This window comes from Mesocricetus auratus, unplaced genomic scaffold (assembly GCF_017639785.1).
Source record: "Mesocricetus auratus isolate SY011 unplaced genomic scaffold, BCM_Maur_2.0 Super-Scaffold_100007, whole genome shotgun sequence".
Classification (NCBI taxonomy): Eukaryota; Metazoa; Chordata; class Mammalia; order Rodentia; family Cricetidae; genus Mesocricetus; species Mesocricetus auratus.
In genome coordinates, this window is record NW_024429191.1 from 40,809,144 (window position 1) to 40,826,216 (window position 17,073).

Consider the following 17,073-nt stretch of genomic DNA (forward strand, 5'->3'; position numbering starts at 1 on the left):
CAAATAGAGTCCAGGCCTTAGGACCAGCCTGGGAGAATGGCCTCTACTCTACCCACTGTTTCCAAACCTGTCACTCTGTTGAGTGAGCCATGGGAGGACAGCTCACGTACAGCCTTTAGGTCCCTGAGAAGATGCAGGCCATGGGTCACCCTAGCCCAGGTCGTATGCATCAAGTTGGCACAAAGCCCAGCCTTCCTGAGGCCCAGGAGATGTGGGTCCCAGAGCCTTTGAGATCCCTCAGGATCTGGCTGTTAGAGCAGCCGGCCTGGCCCTAGGCTTCAGGATCTAGGCCCCAGGGCGGTGCAGGGTGTGGGAGGTGAATCCAGTTCCTTACAGCTCCCCCCCTTGTCTCTCCCGAAGCCTTTTCCCATGCGCTCTCCCCATCCATGCCTCTCATCGCTGTCTCTCCCCTGCCATGTAACACCTCTAAGCACACAGCACCACCAGCACAGCTTCTTTTTCTTATACCCATCCCCCGTCCCTGCTGGCTCCTTCCGCATTTGGGAGATCCACCTGTCTGGAAGCTCTAATCTACCTGGTGCTTTCAGGTGACCACGCCTGCTTTCACTGGGGCCCCTGGCTCTGGGTGTGTGTGTGGGGGAGCAGAGTGGTCTAGGTAAAGACACCCACTAGCTTAGCATTAGAGGTCCAGAAGGTGGGGACTTTCCCTGGGACTTCTTGTCTTTGTGTTGCCTTTTGTTAGTGATCTGCTGGAAGCTGAAGAGTCTAACCTAATTTACCAAAGACACAGGTCAGGAGATAGAGGCCAGGAGATTGGTGTAAATTGCTTATCATGGCAAAACCCAGAGACACCGCCAAAAGGACAGCACTGGGCATCCTCATCCTAAAGGAAGGACCAGTCCCAGGCCTGAGGCAAGCCAGGCTGCTGCTGCTGCTGCAGTGGGGTCTGACTGACCCATGCTTACCTGATCACAGGCCTCCCCTCCTCCCCCTTCCCCAGCAACACTGCCACACCCTGCCAAGCTCTCTACAAGAGCTCCTTGCCCACTCCTATAGCCAGCTGGCTCCCTGGGCCCTGTGGTCCCAGAAGGCCCTTACCATCTTGCCTGCCTTGGTAGTGGACACATGTTGGTATGCCAGGCACCATCCTGAGTGTCACATATTCCTCAGCTCCTGTGCCGCTCACAGCCCCTAACAGAGATTGTTAACAGGACAGCAGTTGCCGTGCTTAGTGTCCCGTGGTCCCAGGAAGCAAATGAAGCCATCTTTTCCTGCTGTGGGACCCTGGGCCTTCAAGCTTCTGCATTGAGCTCAGTGTTGAGCTCCGTCCCAGGCTGCCTCACAGCTCACCTTGAAGTCAGTGGATAGGAGGGTGAGAAAGGAGGAGGGAGACGCCCGCAAGGGGCCGTGCCACTGGGCTCACAGCTCTGAGCTGAAGCACCAGTGCCTCCAAAGGATTCTCACTCCATCTCCGCCTGATGGAAATGGGCCCTTCATGCTGTGCCATAGGAGCTAAAGGAGGCTAGGGTCCATGCCCTCTCCTTGCCATCCTTCCCCCTTTCTCTCTTGGAACAGCACAGAATTTCTGTGACCCCTCCCGTGGTTGTCTATGCTCCCTACAGGGCCTTGCCCATTGTGTGGGGCTGGCTCATAAGGTGGCTCAGAAGTGGGCCTGCCTGTCTTTGCCACACTCTGACTCTCACTACCCCTGCCACTGATGACTCTCTAGATGCCCTCCCCCCTCCTGCCCCTTGTCAGCCCTACCTGTGCAAGGAGAATAAGAGGGTGCCCGTAACTGCTGGGCAGGGGCTAGGTTTCCAGGCCCTGGCTGACTGGCTCCCCGATTCTTTTTCTTTCTCTTTTATTTTATTTTTGAGACAGGGTCCTAGAACTCACTCTGTAGACCAGGCTGGCCTCGAACTCACAGAGATCTGCCTGCCTCTGCCCCCCAAGTACTGGGATTGACAGCATGCGCCACCCCTGCTGCCGCTGGCTCTCCTGTTTCTATTGCCACTTTTATGATTGTTTCCTCACTAGGATTTTGGTGCTCTGTCTCTGTACTGGGGCTGTCTGGAAAGTGCATTTGGAGCTGGCCTGCTCATCCACACCCAAGCACATGGTGGGCACATGGTAAATGCCATGTTTCCCTAGATCAGCAAATGGCATTGCAAGCTGCAGGCCAAACCTATCCCATCCCATGGCACTGTTGTCCATGGTTGGCAGAGCTGGGTTAGGACAGAGACTGGAATGTCCAAGGCTGAAGTAATTTACTCTCTAGACCCCATAGGATTTTTTTAAATGAGCCAATTCCTGGCTGATGTCTCATTTCATCCTAAGGGCAGTGTGGGCACACAATAGCACAAAAGCATATTATTGAAGAGAGAAAATGGGATGGAGAACACATCCTTTCCTTTTTTATTTTGGTTTGCTTGAGACAGGGTTTCTCGGTGTATCCCTGGATATCCTGGAACTCCCTCTGTAGACCAGGCTGGCCTCGAACTCAGAGATCTGCCTGCCTCTACCTGTGGAGTGCTGGGATTAAATGCATGTGTCACCACCACCTGAGGAGAATACACTCTCTCTGTTTGATTTATTGAGACAGAGTCTCACTCTGTAACCCAGGCTGGTCTTGAATTCATAGCAATCCTCCTGCCTCAGCCTCTCAGATGCTAGGATTCGAGGGATTAGTCGTTGCACTCAGTTATAACTTTCCAAATCAATTATTCATCATCCCAGAAAAGGGTATGAAGAAAGAGGGAGAGAAAATAAGGGGGTTAGACCTGCAGGGACGGGGTAAAAGAGGAGAGATCTGAGAGTCCAGAGAGGTAAAGATGTAGCATGCATCCCCAGGGAAGGGCGTATGTGGAGGACGGTAGCAAGTGCCGAGACCCTGAGGTCCTGGTGTTTGTGGAAGTGCATGGAGGCCAGTATGGCCGGTGTGCAGTGTGCAGCTGGAGGGGAGAGGTAAGGTCCGTGAGAGCGCGAGCGAGCGGTATGATGGATCACCCTGTGGGCCATGCTTAGCCTTTATTGAGGGGCATGTGGTGTCGTGTTCACTGTCCTGTCTTCCGGAGCCCCACAGTGATGGAACTGCACTCGGGCTCTTGGCTCTGAGCACTGGCTGTGATTTTCCACACCTGCCATGGTAGATCTTCTGCATGCTGATGCTCCTCTCTGAACAATAGCAGCAGGAGGGCCCTGTGACCTCTGCCTGGACAAGCTGTACAGACAGGCAGGGCGTTCCTGGGCTCTGTGTCTCGGCCTACTGTGGCCCACGCACTTCAAATAGCTCCACTCTGAAGCCAAGACCCAGGGCGGGCCTAGCCTCTCCCAAACCAAGCGCAGCAATTAGTGCCTCCTCCCGCTTCCCCTCGGCCTCAGCAGGCAGCCGTCCTGGTGCTGAGGCAAGGCCTTGGCATGACTGTTCCCCTTTACAGCTGGTAACTCAGTCACCCACAAGGCAGAGTCTGAAGCTATATCCTGGCTGTTGTGGTTCTGACAGACCTGGATCTTAGCTGGCCTTGGCCTAGTCACTGTCACCTTGATGAAGGACTCACCAGTGCTAGATGAGCTTGTCTCTAAGGCCCCCTCCTGTGTACAGTGCTTCCCTCTGCCCTCTGAAGTCCTGTCCAGTGACCCACTTGGAGTCCCCACTTGAGGCCTTAGGTGGGGAGGAAGCACCCTGATTTGGCCCATTTCCTTCTTCCTTCTCCCCCAGCTCAGCCTGGCACCCCTGCACATAACCCACTGCTAATGGGGCTCATTGACCTCTCCCAGCCTAAGGCTGCAGCCTCCTGTCCCAGAGCCAGATGTGGCACTTGACCACTTGACTGATGTTGTGAATGCTAGAATATGGCTGCCCGGTCCCACGGCTTCCCACGGCCTTGCGCTTCTCTTCACTGGCTTCCATAGTGATGGCCCCCAGCTCTCCCTTGGGACCCCCCTGACTATCACACCCCTTTTCCCACTGAGGTCCAATCCGGTCTCTTTATCACTGGAGCCCCAGGGTTGCCTGTCCTGTACACACACACACACACACACACACACACACACACACACACACACGCACGCACGCACGCACGCACGCACGCACAGCCCTGGGCAGGCCAGGATCAGGCCTTCTAGCAAGCGGGTTTTGGGAGAAAGGAGTGGGGATCAGAGGAAGAGTAGGAGAGGGATAGTGAATCTCAAGGCCAGGTCCCTCCAGATTGGAATTCCCAGAGGGAGAAAATTCATTGTGATTCTCTGGGAATTTAGACGAGACTGTGGTATGAAGTTAGTGGTGCCATGGGAAATAACATCCACCTCTCCGGGTCCTGAGAACTGGCTGTGCTGCCTTCATAGGAGGCAGAAGCCTGGGCTGGGCAAGCTCCCTCAAGTCACTGACTCATGTCCAAGCTCCTCTCAGGAGCCTGCCGCTGACGGAAGCAAGGCAATCCTGAGGAACAGTAATGGGGCTACCACAAAGCCACTGACTTCCCCCAAACCTCAGGTTCCCTATCTGTGAAACCAGGAGCTTGCACCAGGTAGGCCCTGAGTTCCTCTTATTCTGGCTCTGAAAGTGGGCTCCCAGCACCAGATCTAAGAGAAAGGAGATCCAGTAAGACTCAGAGCATGGAACTGGCAAACACCATGAGGCCTTTGGCTCCCTCTAGTGGTAAATCCTGCCTTCCCTGCCCTCCCAGAGACAGGGTTTCTCTGTATAACAGCTCTGGCTGTCCTGGAACTCACTCTGTACAACAGTCTGTCTTGAACTCAGAGATCTGTCTGCCTCTGCCTCCCAAATGCTGAGATTAAAGGTGTGCGCCACCACCACCGGCTCCTGGCTCACTTTGAATAGCCTAAATCTCATCCCCACACTCTCCTAGCTGGGCATCAGGAGCCGCTGTCCCAGACTTGTGAAATTCTGCCCAAGTCACTGTCTCCCCCTGGCCCTCAGTTTCCCTAGCTGGTGAGCCTACCAGTTGCCGGATGAGCTAGTCTCTAAGGCCCCTCCCATGCACGCTGCTTCCCTAGATCCCAGAAGTTCCCATGCAGAAGCAAGTTCGGGGCAGCTCACCGATATCTTGGTGAAGACGGACAGCAGCAGGGACAGGACAGATAGGTACATGCGTATGCGCTGGCCACCAAAGCGCTTCTGGATGTATTCAGGCAAGGTAACAATCTGGAGAGGCAGAGGGATGAGGGCTAAGTGTTCTCAAAGGGGATGAGGTGACATCGGGAGGGCCATCCCGAGGCTCTCCGGCACAAGGCCAAGCCCTGCACCTACAGGCCCAGAAGCATCAGGAAAGGGAATTGCCAAGACTCGGCCAATGCAGGGCTGAGGCTGGGGGCAGGAGAGCCTCAGAATGCAGATAGGTGTACTACCAAGGGGATGCCTGGAGCAACAGCCCCAAGAGGCAGTGTGCTGACCATGGTGGACCAGTTGCATGTAACAGTAAGGGCCAAAGGGACCAGCCTTAATGATTTGACAGAAATGTTAGCCAAACCCAGCCCTGTGACATGAGGTCCCAGAAGTCCTGCCTGCCCCTGCTAGCTTGGTGAGGGTCCAGCTTTTGCCATGGCCCCAGGAAAAGACTCACCTCTGAAGATATGTAGATGGGTACAAACACCCATGCCAGTGCCAAAAGCACATATGTGGCCTGTGGGGACAGAGATAGGAGAGGGCTGTGGGCACAGCTTCCAAAAGTCCTGTCCTGGCACGCAGTCATACGTGACAGAGGCTAGGGGTAGAGGGGCCACCCCAGCCCCTCCTGCTTTGCTGCAAGAAGCTGGCACTTCTCCCTCCTATGGGTCCTTCTGAACCGTGGGACCGCCCAGCATGTCTGTGCCTACAGACCAGCTTGCCTTGGAATGCTGTGCCCCAGCCTGGCAGACCCTGGCTAATCCACATTGCTGGGCACCACCATATCTAGGGGCTAGTTGGTGTGACTGTGCCCTCTGCCCTGGCCCTCCCACAGGCTGTGCCCCTCCTCTGAGGCTCACATTCCACTCGAAACCTGCCACAGCCAGGCCTCCAGCAGCACCTGAGCCTGCCAGTCCTACGAAGAGGCCAGAGCCCTCACTGCTTGCGAAGAGTGAGGCTCCAATCTGCAGAGGGAAGAAAATCGATCGTTGTGAGCTCATGACATCAGCCCCACCTGACCCGAAATACCTCCTCCAACCTGGCAGGCCTAAGGGGGAGGGGAGGACACACCCTCTTCACATACAAAAAGCCCAAGCTTAGGGGTGCAAGTTGGGGTATCCGTAGGCTAAGAAACAGAGTTTTCTGACTCCAAAGCCCTTTACAGAACTTTGAGCAGTTTGTCCCTACACAGCCAGCTGGAGTCTCCTCCAGCCCAGGCCTGTCCCATTGAGCTGGTCTCAAACAGGGACCTTGAATGTGGCATAGGAAGTGACCTCAGGAATGCAGATGCTGATTGAAACCAGCCCTGTGGACAAAGGATAGGTGAACTCACCGGCCACCAAGCCATGTCCCGGCCTGCCAGGAAGTAGCCACTCACTGTGTTCCTGCTGGCTCTGCAGGCCGTCTGCAAGAGCAACAAAGGGAAGACACTGCAGCCTCCAGACAAACGCCTTGCAGCTCCTCCAGACTCTGAGCATAGTGATGCCATGAGACCCGCAAAGAAGTGAGAGCATAGCCACACATAGGCATGCAGAATGTTCTCAGTGGCATTATCCAAATAGTCCCAAATGGAAACAAGGCAAAGTCCACCAACTGATGAATAAACAAAGTGAGGTGTGTCCATGCAATGGAATATTATTCAGCCAGCAAAAGAGACGCAATTACCGGTTTATTTTCTTTGTCAGATTTGGGCTGTATTCCTTTCCTAAGGCAGAATGACTATTGGTCAAGCAAGCAGAATTGGTTTTGCAAACAGGCTAAAAAGACAACAAACTCTCTAAGCAAGCTGTCAGCTCCAAAGTGACTGCTCTCCTAAGGCGGATAATGGAGACAGGGCAGGCACACAATGGAGCGGGGACCTCGGGCTACTTTAGGTTTCTGCTGCAGGGGAACTATATTATTCCGATTGAAACGTGCCTATCTGGGCACACAGCATGCCTCATCCATCCTGCTGTCTTCGAGGGTCAGGGAGCAGCTACTTTCACACAGGGGAAGCGAAACTGTAGTGTGACTGATTCCATTTTTTAGGATTTCTATTTTTGTGTGCATGGTGCCTGTGTGTATGTCTGTGTTCCATGTGCCACAGGGCATGTGTGAAGGTCAGGGGATAACCTCTGGTGTTAGACCTCATCTCCCACTGTTTAAGACAGGGTCTCGTGCTGGCTGGCATCACACACACCAGCCAGCTGGTCCATGAACTTCTGGGATTCTCCTTCTTGCCTCCCATCCCCTTGCCACAGAAGCATTGTCTTCCAGGCGTGTGCTTAAATGGGCTCTGGGGTTTTGAACCCAGGCCCTCATGCTTACACAGCACATGCTTTACCTGTCAAGCTATCTCCGCAGCCTGTCATTTTTACTCATTCCAAGTGATGCTTAGTGCACGGCTACATGCAAATGCTTGGAACATTTAGAAAGGATAGAGACTCTCAGTGAGACTCTCAGGAGAACAGCACCAAGACGTGTGCACTTTAGCCAAAGCCTGGGTTTCATGTACCAAATCGAAGAGGCTGGTAGGGAGTCTGTTCATTGAAACCACTGGTCGGTCCTTTAACCTGGGCCTCTGAGCCTCTACAATCCCTGGCACGGGAACCTAAGCACAGAAACTGTGGGTACCAGTTGTGGGTTCCCCTCTGCTTTGGTGGCAGGCAGAGAGCACATTGCAGTGCCAGGACCTGGGGAGCTGGAAGGAAGGGCTGACTTCACAGAGTCCTGTGCACCGTTGCTAGAGAGCTGCTCAGGGTAGTCGCTGGGGCTGAAGGTGCTAAGTCCGTTTGCACGGGGTGGGTTGAAGGCTGTGCTAGACGACTTGATCTAGCCAGAGAGGCTGTTTTCCTTGCTGTTCCTCAGCTCACTGGAGCCACACCAGCTCCCTCCTCCAGCAGCCTTTCCTAGGATCCACAGTCTTCCAGGTACAGCTTAATCATTCCTAGCTTTTGATTCGGAGGTGGAGACTGGCAACTCGTCTGTTCACTTGAACACTTACAGGCCATGGCAGGTTACTAATTAGCCTCATTTCAGCACCTTGTCTCAGGAAATAGGGAGGCCTGAGGGGAGGAGAGACACCAGGAACATCCAGGCCGTGGAGCAGTCGGAGTATAAGCTCCCTGTCATAAATGGACTTGGCTCGCCCAAATGGTTACCTTGGTAATATCAAAGGTTACAATCTCCTCAGAAGGTATAATACTGATAAGAAAGTTTGAGATATTGTGCCAGTTAGCAAAATGTGACAGAGAGAGTTAGAGCATGCAGTTGGAGAACTGGTACCAACGATATGCTCAGGGCAGAGTTGCGAAAATATCACCTTGTAAAACACACACGTGTGCAAGCATGCACACATGTGCTCGAACGCGCGCGCGCACGCACACACACACACACACACACGCACACACACACACACACACACACACACACACACACACCCCTCGGGGCTGGAGAGATGCTTCAGTGGTTAAAAGCATTGACTGTTTTCCCAGAAGAGCAGTACCCACATGGTTGGTCACAAGTATCTGTAACTTCAGTTCCTAAGGATCTAACACCATCTTCTGGCCTCCATGAGCTCCAAGCAAGCATGCACATAGTGCACAGACATACATGCAGGTAAAACACCCATACACATAAAATAAAATAAAAATTAAAACTAAACCAAAGCGGGATCCGAGAAGTACAAAATGAGAGAGCTGGGTAAGAGGAGAGCCCAGCTCTGCTGATGGCCATTTGTCATTTAGTATTTGACATAATCAATTGTGTTAGAGCTGCCACTGCGGCCACCACCATCGCCACCACCACCATCACCATTACTGCACTGGTTGGTTTTTGGCAACTAGACATATCTGGGAAGGGGGAATTTTAATTGAGAAAATGTCTCCATAAGACTGGCCTATAGGCAAGCCTGTGGAGTATTTTCTTAATTAGTGGCTGATATGGGAGGGCAGCCCATTGTGAGCGGAGCCATTACTGGGCTGGTGGCCCCGGGTTTATAAGAAAGGAGGCCGAGCCAACCATGGGGCAAGCAAGTCAGTAAGCAGCATCTTCCATGACCTCTGCATCAGCTCCTGCTTCCAGGCCCCTGTCCTGCTTGAGCCCCTGCCCTGACTTCCCTCGGCACCTATATGACCTGAGGGCTATACAATGAAATAAACCCTTTCCTCCCCAGTTGCTTTTGGTCATGGTCTTCTACCAGAGCAATAGAAACTCCGGTTAAGACAGCCATCATCACCATTACCACCATCATCACCACCACTGCCATTACCACCATCACCATCACCTTTAAGACCTCACCATTGCTATCACTACCATCAACATCATGTCCCTTATCGCTAACCAGACAGTCTTTCTGGCACTGCCGATACTATAGACCCGATGGTGGCAGTGGGGTTGTGTCTTTCCCAGGCCTCACTGGTAGTTCTCACCCTGAGAAGTAGGCGCAGTCACCACCCCATAATACTGAGTGAACACGACCAGTGCCCCGTTCCCAGGCTGTTGTCTTGGGCCAGGCGTTATAGAGGGAAAGCAAGGATAATGACTTCTATGGAGAATCTCAGGGCTCCAAGGCTGAGGCAAAGAGTTGACGTAAACGTGTGCTGTGAGGTGGGGCATAGCTGGCCTGCTGCAGGTGGGGCATAGCTGGCCTGCTGCAGGTCGGGCATAGCTGGCCTGCTGCGCTCCCTCCCATTTAGCGGTGCTCTGAAGACTGCATTGAGATGACACCGAGGAGGGCCTGCTTCCACCCTGTGGACCCCCGGGAAGTGTAAAGCCCACTGCTTTGGCCTCTTATCCACACACAAGCCTGACTCTCTCGGAGACTGGGACGCAGGAAAGAGCCTGACAACTACACAGCAAAGCCAGTGGCCCTGCTGCTGGGTGGAATCATCTGCCTGTCATATCAAGGGAGGGAAACCGAGCTCAGAAGTTACTGAGCAGGGCAGGACTATCAGGAACTTCCAGGCCCCGAACACCCTCCCACCTCCAGATTCTGCACCAAGACTTTGGACACAGCTAGGCAATCACCACAATTCCAGCGCTGAGGCAGCAGGTCACCAAATAAGACATTTGCAGACCCCCAGGGATGTGCAGGGCCTAGCGGGCCACTGCAGGCTTACCCATATGCCCACGGCCACATTCAAGGCAAAATATACCGCAATGACAATGATGTCAGTGACGCTCAGCTGGGTTCCTGGAGCATGGAGGTCTCCGGTAGAGTTGTCAGCTGCCATCCTGCAGCAAACACCACTCTGAGTCCAGGGACTGAGGACAAGCGAGGTCACGAAGGCCTTTCTGAGCAGAGTTAATTGATCATTAAACCAAGCGAGAAAGTGGCATCTCCAGCCCATGATGTGGCTGCGTGCAGAGAGACTGCCTCAGAGTGCAGATGCATCCCCCGTGGTGCCCCAGAGGCAGAATCCCAGAGGGCAGACACCTCGGTGTTCTGGAGAAGTGAGGGCAGGGGGAAAGGAACTTCTTCAACTCTGAGTGCATTGGGGAGAGAGGGGATGGAACGGCTCAGAAGGAATGCCAATGCCCCAGTTTGGCTTCAGCAGATTTAATTTATGTAAAAAGTATGGAGCAGTAGGATGGCTGCCTTGCCCCTAGGGACATCTCCCTGTGGGACAGGTATGTCCCTGGAGTCAGTAGGCTGAGCTGAACTCAAGATGGTGGCTCCTGACAATGCTGGGACTGCCCTATGGCAGGCCCCAAGCCCTGTGGCCATTATTTCTCCTGTTTTTCTAGCAAGCAAGACAGACCTGACCCTTCCACGTGGCCATCCATTTACCCACCACCCTGGGCTGGGCCAATACCTGTCAAATACCAAGGACCCCTTCCCATTCTGTGGTTGCTCCGACGTCATCATCAAGGCCACCATGCAGTGTAGGTGATATCTCAGTCTAGCCACAGAGCTGAAGGCTAAGTCGTCTGTCCCCATCATTCAAGGGGCAAACTTAGACCTGGGCCTCAGTATGGTGGCAGTGGAGACCCTAGTTTCACTGTGACTCCAAGACCTGCCACCCATGCATCAGGGACATTGATGCTCAGCAGGTCACAGTCTCCCCATGCTGTGCTCAAAAGCTTGGCTCAGGCTCTGTGCTCTGTGAAGTGTTTGGAGTTTAACTGTACCCTTCCAGAAGTGTTAATGAGTAGGTGGCTGCCACCGGAACACACTACAATTCCACCCAGTCTTGGCAACACTGAGCAGAGACTAAAGGTTAACTCTTCTGTGTGGGGCAAGAACAAGACAGGAAAGTGAATCTCTACTGAGCACAGGCTTCAGCAGGCTTACACGGCTCTATCCCTGCTACACTTGCCTGCAAGCTGGTCTCAGTGCACACGATTGTCTGCAATGTCTGTGAGCTAATACTCACTCATATGAAAGACCCACTGGGTGTGGTGGTTTCAGTAAGAGTGGTCCCTATGTTGGGTGGTGTTGGCACATGCCTTTAATCCCAGCAATCAGGCAGATCTTTGTGAGCTCAAGGCCAGCCTGATCTACAGAGTAAGTTCCAGGACAGCCAGGGCTACACAAAGAAACCCTGTCTGTCTCAAAAGACAAACAAAAAAGAATTGCCCCCATAAGCTCATATATCTGAATGGTTAGTCACTAGGGGGTGGCACTATTTGAAAGGATTAGAAGGGTTAGGAGGTGTGGCCTTGTTGGAGGAAGTGTGTCGCTGGGGGTGGGCTTTGAGGTCTCAAAAGTCCATGCCAGGCCCAGTCTCTCTCCCTCTGTTTGTGGATCAGGCTGTAGCTCTCAGCTACTGCTCCAGTGCCTGCCACCATGCTCCCTGCCATGATGATAATGGACTGACCCTCTGAAACTGTGTGCACGCCCCCAATTAAATGCTTTCTTGTAGAAGAGTTGCCTTGGCCATGGTGTCTCTTTACAGCAATAGAACAGTGACTGAGACATTGAGCCTGTTTTATCAAGTTGAGTGCCTGAACCAAAAGCCATTGATGCCTCTCCACATCAAGAAGTAATGTACTGACAGATTTATATCTTTAAAACCATTATCACCTGGGTGGCTGGTAAATTACAAAGTTTAGCATTCTTGTGTATAGAGGTGTACACCAGAAAACAGAGAAAACTTTCTAATAAGCATACACAGTTTTTGAAAAATAAACAAAAATTTTAACCAGAATTAACCTTATATACCATTTTTTGAAATTTAGTATTTTCAGATATGAGAAATCACAGCAAACATAGTTCACATTTCCCTCTGACCATCTACAATTTTCCTCTATCTATGACTTTCTTTGACCCTCTATAATTTCTATATTACTTTCAGTCTTTTTTCTGATTCCCTTAGACATTTTTACTTTAGAAAAATTTCTCTTTCCCTTTCCCTCTTTTTATTACTTTAGCCTTCTACCTTTTCTCTCATTTCTTAGTCAACATAAAAACTTTTACCAAAGTCCTTCTTGTGGTTTCAATAATTTTAAACTTGTATCAACACATTAAATCCTGTACCTGTGTGAAGCATCTTAAATGATGACAAGTGTAACCTATTAGATTTAAATGACTAAACTCCATATATATTTTTTCTTTTCCTGTGGAAACAAAAGCATAATTTTTCCCCAAACATAATGAATCATTGACTTTTATTCTAAAGTCAAAGCTTCCCAAAGTATATACAGACTGGCATAATTTAACAATTTTTCCAAGCAGTATCCAGACAGAAGAGTTCAGGTGGGAAGCTGTTAGCCAGCAGAAGAGACCTTGACTGTTATCACAGGGAAGAAGAATTTGGCTTAGGAGGGAAGGTGGGCTTGAGTGTCCTTGGCTGCTAGTGTTTCTGAAAGAAAAATTGTTTTTTCCAACATTTCCAGCCACAATCCCAGATTCTCTATCATACAGAGATCTAGAGGGAAGAAGGTATCTGTCCCATGTTTAGGTTGAGTCCAATCAATGTCCATACTGTCAGTACAATCAAGACAAGACAAACAAACAGCATTTAGACAAAAACTTGCAAGTTTCAGATTCACAAACGGGAGGCAAACTCCCCAGCAGCTATTCTACAAATTACAAAAGTACAAATTGGATTAAAAATCCTGAAGGGACAGCCCCTCCCTCCAATCTTGACAGGGCAGATCCTTGCAGGGTCCTGTCCACACGAGGAAGGGAAAAGTCTTCTCAGTTTTCCTCCAGATCTGACCTAGGCATGTCTGTCAACGTCTTCCTGATCTGTTTTTTTACAGTTTCAAATTGTCTGCTAGCAAATCAAAAACAGAAAAGAAGGAAACCACAGAAATATTACAAACATATATACGACCGGTCAGAAATTAAACCTTCGGGGGAAGTCCCTGGGGGTCTTGGACGAGCCCCCATATGTTTTGCCAAGTTCTTGAGACCCCCCAAAAATCACCAAGGAGCCAACTCACTGATTCAAACACAGAAGGTTTAATGTTAAGTTTCAAGCCTCAGGAGGAACCCTGTCCTGTAAACTGGCACAGCAGCTGCAGAAAAGGGTGCCTGGCCTCATTTGCAAGGGTTTACAAAGGAAAAAAACCCACAAGTAGGGTGGTACGTGCCTTGGCTGTTCAGGATTCGATAAGAGTGGTGACCTTTAGAACCACTGACTGGGGGCTAGGGGAATTTCAAAATTGCTACTAACAGTTGCCCACAAGGATAGTTGTGGTGAGAAGATGTTGTTTACCAAAATTAGTCATTGCCTGACCACCCGGATGGGGTCACTTTGTCCGTGGTGGGCACAGTTTGGGTGCTCCTTGGAACTGTTCATGGTTCCTTGGCTGGATCTGAATCAGTCATGTGCCATGCAGGGAATTTCTCAAGGTGGCTTTTTCTGAGAATGGAGTTAACTCCATCCTCTCCAGGTTACCTCGCTCTTACAGCCTGGTGGTGGTGGTGGTGCACACCCTTAATCCCAGCACTCCAGAAGCAGAGGCAGGTGTATCTCTGAGTTCGAGTGAGTTTCAGGACAGCCAAGGCTACACAGAGAAACCCTGTCTTGTCTCCAAAAACAAAAAACAAACAAAAAAAGAAAGAAAGAAAGGAAAAAGGAAGAAAAGAAAAAAAAAAAGAAAGAAGAAGCTGTCTGTGTCTCAGTCCATTTTCTGTTACTATAGCCAAATACCACAGTCTGGGTAGTTTACAAAGAATAAAGATTCATGCAGCCCATTGTTCTGGAAACTGCTCTTCTTTCTGGTGGGGATCCTAAAAGTCCAGAAGCAGGGCAGAGAAGCATGTGTGCAAGAGATGACAGACAGCCTTGAAAACAGACCCACTGGAGCTATAACCCATTGATCAGGTACTTACAACCCAGTCACCTCCCAGTCTCCACGTGACTGTAGTTTCCATTTCCAGGGATATTTGGGGACACATCCAAATCATAGAGCATCCATCCAAAGAGAAAGTCCCTGGACTCATGAGACCCACTTTCTGAATAAGTCGGTCATCAGTGTGGAGGTTGGGACCAGAGCAAGACAAATGTGTAACACTGACACCTAGCAAGCCCGAAGCTGACAAGCATAGCCAGGTCAGACCAGGAGCGACTTCTATAACTCACTGCAGAAGCTTATTCATGTGGGAGGGAGGGTGCCCGATCAGCTGAAGGCCAAGCAGCACAGGTCACTTTCGGGGTGATAAGGAGGAGCCCCTTGTTAGAGAACTGAGATCAGAGTGAGCAGTTCCTTCTGGTTCTCGGAGAGCGGTTGGGTGGCTCTGGCCACTGTAACCAGGCTTTCTCAGGAGCTACAGCGTTTGTGGGGAGACATCTGAAGGGTTTTCCCTGTGCCTGGGACTGTGTGGATGGATGATCAGGAAAGAACTGGAAACTGTGCACTACTGAGTCCCATCTGGTCTGAACAGCTGGTAAGCTGAGCAGAAGGCCTAGGCATGCTTCATCTGTGGGCGTATTGTTTGTCCCTGCTACCCTGCTATCAACTGCCCTCAGTAGCTACAGGGGACAGCCACACAGAGTTTCCAGTGCAAGACCAAGCACAACTGTGGAAATGCCCTCCACAGCCTCCCAGACAAGGAGATTCGGGAATATTGGGGCCTCCAGGCTGGGGGTGCTACATCCAGGGAAAGGCCCAGGCAGCCGGCTTCATGCAGTGGGCTGGAGATAGTGGCTCTGAATGCCAAAAAGTAAACGGCAGAGCTAGATGACAGAAGACAGACAGCAATAGAGGCTTGGAATCAAGGGGGACACTGAGGTGGACTGTCTTCTTGGGTAAGAGATTTATGAGTGTTAACATCACATTAACACGGGCCAATAGGCAGCGGCATGGCAGGCACTCTGAGGAGAGTTCAGACTTCCCAAGGCAGAGGCTGGTCCCTTCTCACAAGGCTCAGGTCTCAGGAAGGGGGAGGTTTCATGTCGTCAGGCTGTTTTTGATCCCCGTGTGGGTGACAGAGGAGAGAGAGGGAGAGGTATTGGATTGTCAAGAAGGAAGGTGTAACTCTGTATGTGGAAAATGAGGAAGAGGGGCCACATCTAGGTGAGGCGTGCCCTGACACTCGTGTGGGGGATGGGCTGCCACGGTAGCCTTCCAGTGTCCTCGAGCCTGGCAACCCTAAACTTCCCTGGTGATGTGAGATGGCCCTGTATGCTTCTGAAATCAGAGCACCTGAGGTGTCTGTTAGGGAGTCACAAACAGGCTCTGGAGAGGGCTGACATTTCCAGAACAAAGAGGCTGCTGCAGCAGCTGAGCTTGGATTCTGACCAACAAATGGATGTTAGGCGGCTACATCCATAGACAGGCAGACAGACAGACAGATGACTGATAATGGATAGACAGACAGATGATAATGATGGAAGATGGATAGATTAATAATTAATAGACAGGCAGATGATAGGTGATAGAAGACAACACACAGATGGTAGAGACATTCTCTCACTGGACACCGAAGTTACATATCTGAACTGCTGAAGTGTTTAGGACTCAAAGCGACCTTGTAAGAGAAGGGGAAGACAAAAGGTAAAAGAGAATCGTCACGTTCCATGCTCCAACATGGCTTGAGTGTTTTTTGTTTTTTGTTTGTTTGTTTTGGTTGAGACAGGGATTCTCTGTGTAGCCTTGGCTGTCCTGGAACTCACTCTGTAGACCAGGCTGGCCTTGAACTCACAGAGATCCGCCTGCCTGAGTGCTGGGATTAAAGGCGTGCGCCACCACCACCGGATTTGCTCGAGCATTTCTTTCTTCCTTTCTTTCCTTCCTTCCTTTCTTTCTTTCTTTCTTTCTTTCTTTCTTTCTTTCTTTCTTTCTTTCTTTCTTTCAATTTTCACACCTGCATTTATTGGTTGAGTGAGGAGCAGAGTACACAGACATTTGAATTCTCGATACACGCACTCAGTCTCTGAAGTCAATCACTGTGTACCCCAGAGAGCCGCGTGCTGCTTCTCTTTGAACTATTTCCGTGATGTCCCAGCCTCACACATGTCAAATTTTCCCTAAGACCTCACAGAACACTCAAATGCCCACCCACTGACTCCCAATCTTATGCCGCACACAGTACATATTCAAAATGCCATCTTTCACAGCATATTATCACAATTGTTAGGAAAACGAATGGCCATGACCACCAGACACAGTTCTGACAGGGCAAGGACCGAGGAGTGGTTTTTTTAGGAAACAGTTCTACTAGAAACACGAAACCACATATAACTGACAATATTGCAGACACATATGCAGACTCCAAATTACCACTTAGCATGCTTTATGCTGTAGGATATAAAACTAGCCCCCTCTACGGAATGTTATGGTGCCCCCGAGACAGTCACAGCCTCTCCTGATACAGCATTCTGTTTTCTGGTTGTACCAGAAAATAAACCAGCAAAAGATTTAACCTCTTAAAAAAATCATTTACACTTAAAAAATGGGATGAGGCGAGATTTCCTCCCACCTTTTAAAAATGTTTCTAGAGCTACTAAAAAATTCACATTTACAAAATAGTTGTTGAAAGTATTGCCCTGATTGTTCAAGAAGGGAGGCAGGGAGCACTGACAGACACGATGGATGGTTAGTCGGACTTGGTT

At 50.7% G+C, this 17,073-nt stretch overlaps 1 protein-coding gene across 3 annotated transcripts in view; it reads right to left on the reverse strand.

Annotated features, from left to right (window-relative positions):
* Positions 1–10,299, reverse strand: part of Slc5a10 (solute carrier family 5 member 10) — a 46,854-nt gene extending 36,555 nt beyond the window's left edge. For all 3 annotated transcript variants that reach the window (XM_040748817.1, XM_040748818.1, XM_021225805.2), the window contains exons 1-5: positions 10,186–10,299; positions 6,420–6,491; positions 5,947–6,051; positions 5,544–5,603; positions 5,021–5,125 (exon numbers count right to left, since the gene is read on the reverse strand). In XM_040748817.1, the coding sequence (XP_040604751.1) occupies positions 5,021–5,125; positions 5,544–5,603; positions 5,947–6,051; positions 6,420–6,491; positions 10,186–10,299 (456 nt within the window). The remainder of the gene's footprint in view (positions 1–5,020; positions 5,126–5,543; positions 5,604–5,946; positions 6,052–6,419; positions 6,492–10,185) is intronic.
* Between the last annotated feature and the right edge of the window lie 6,774 nt (positions 10,300–17,073).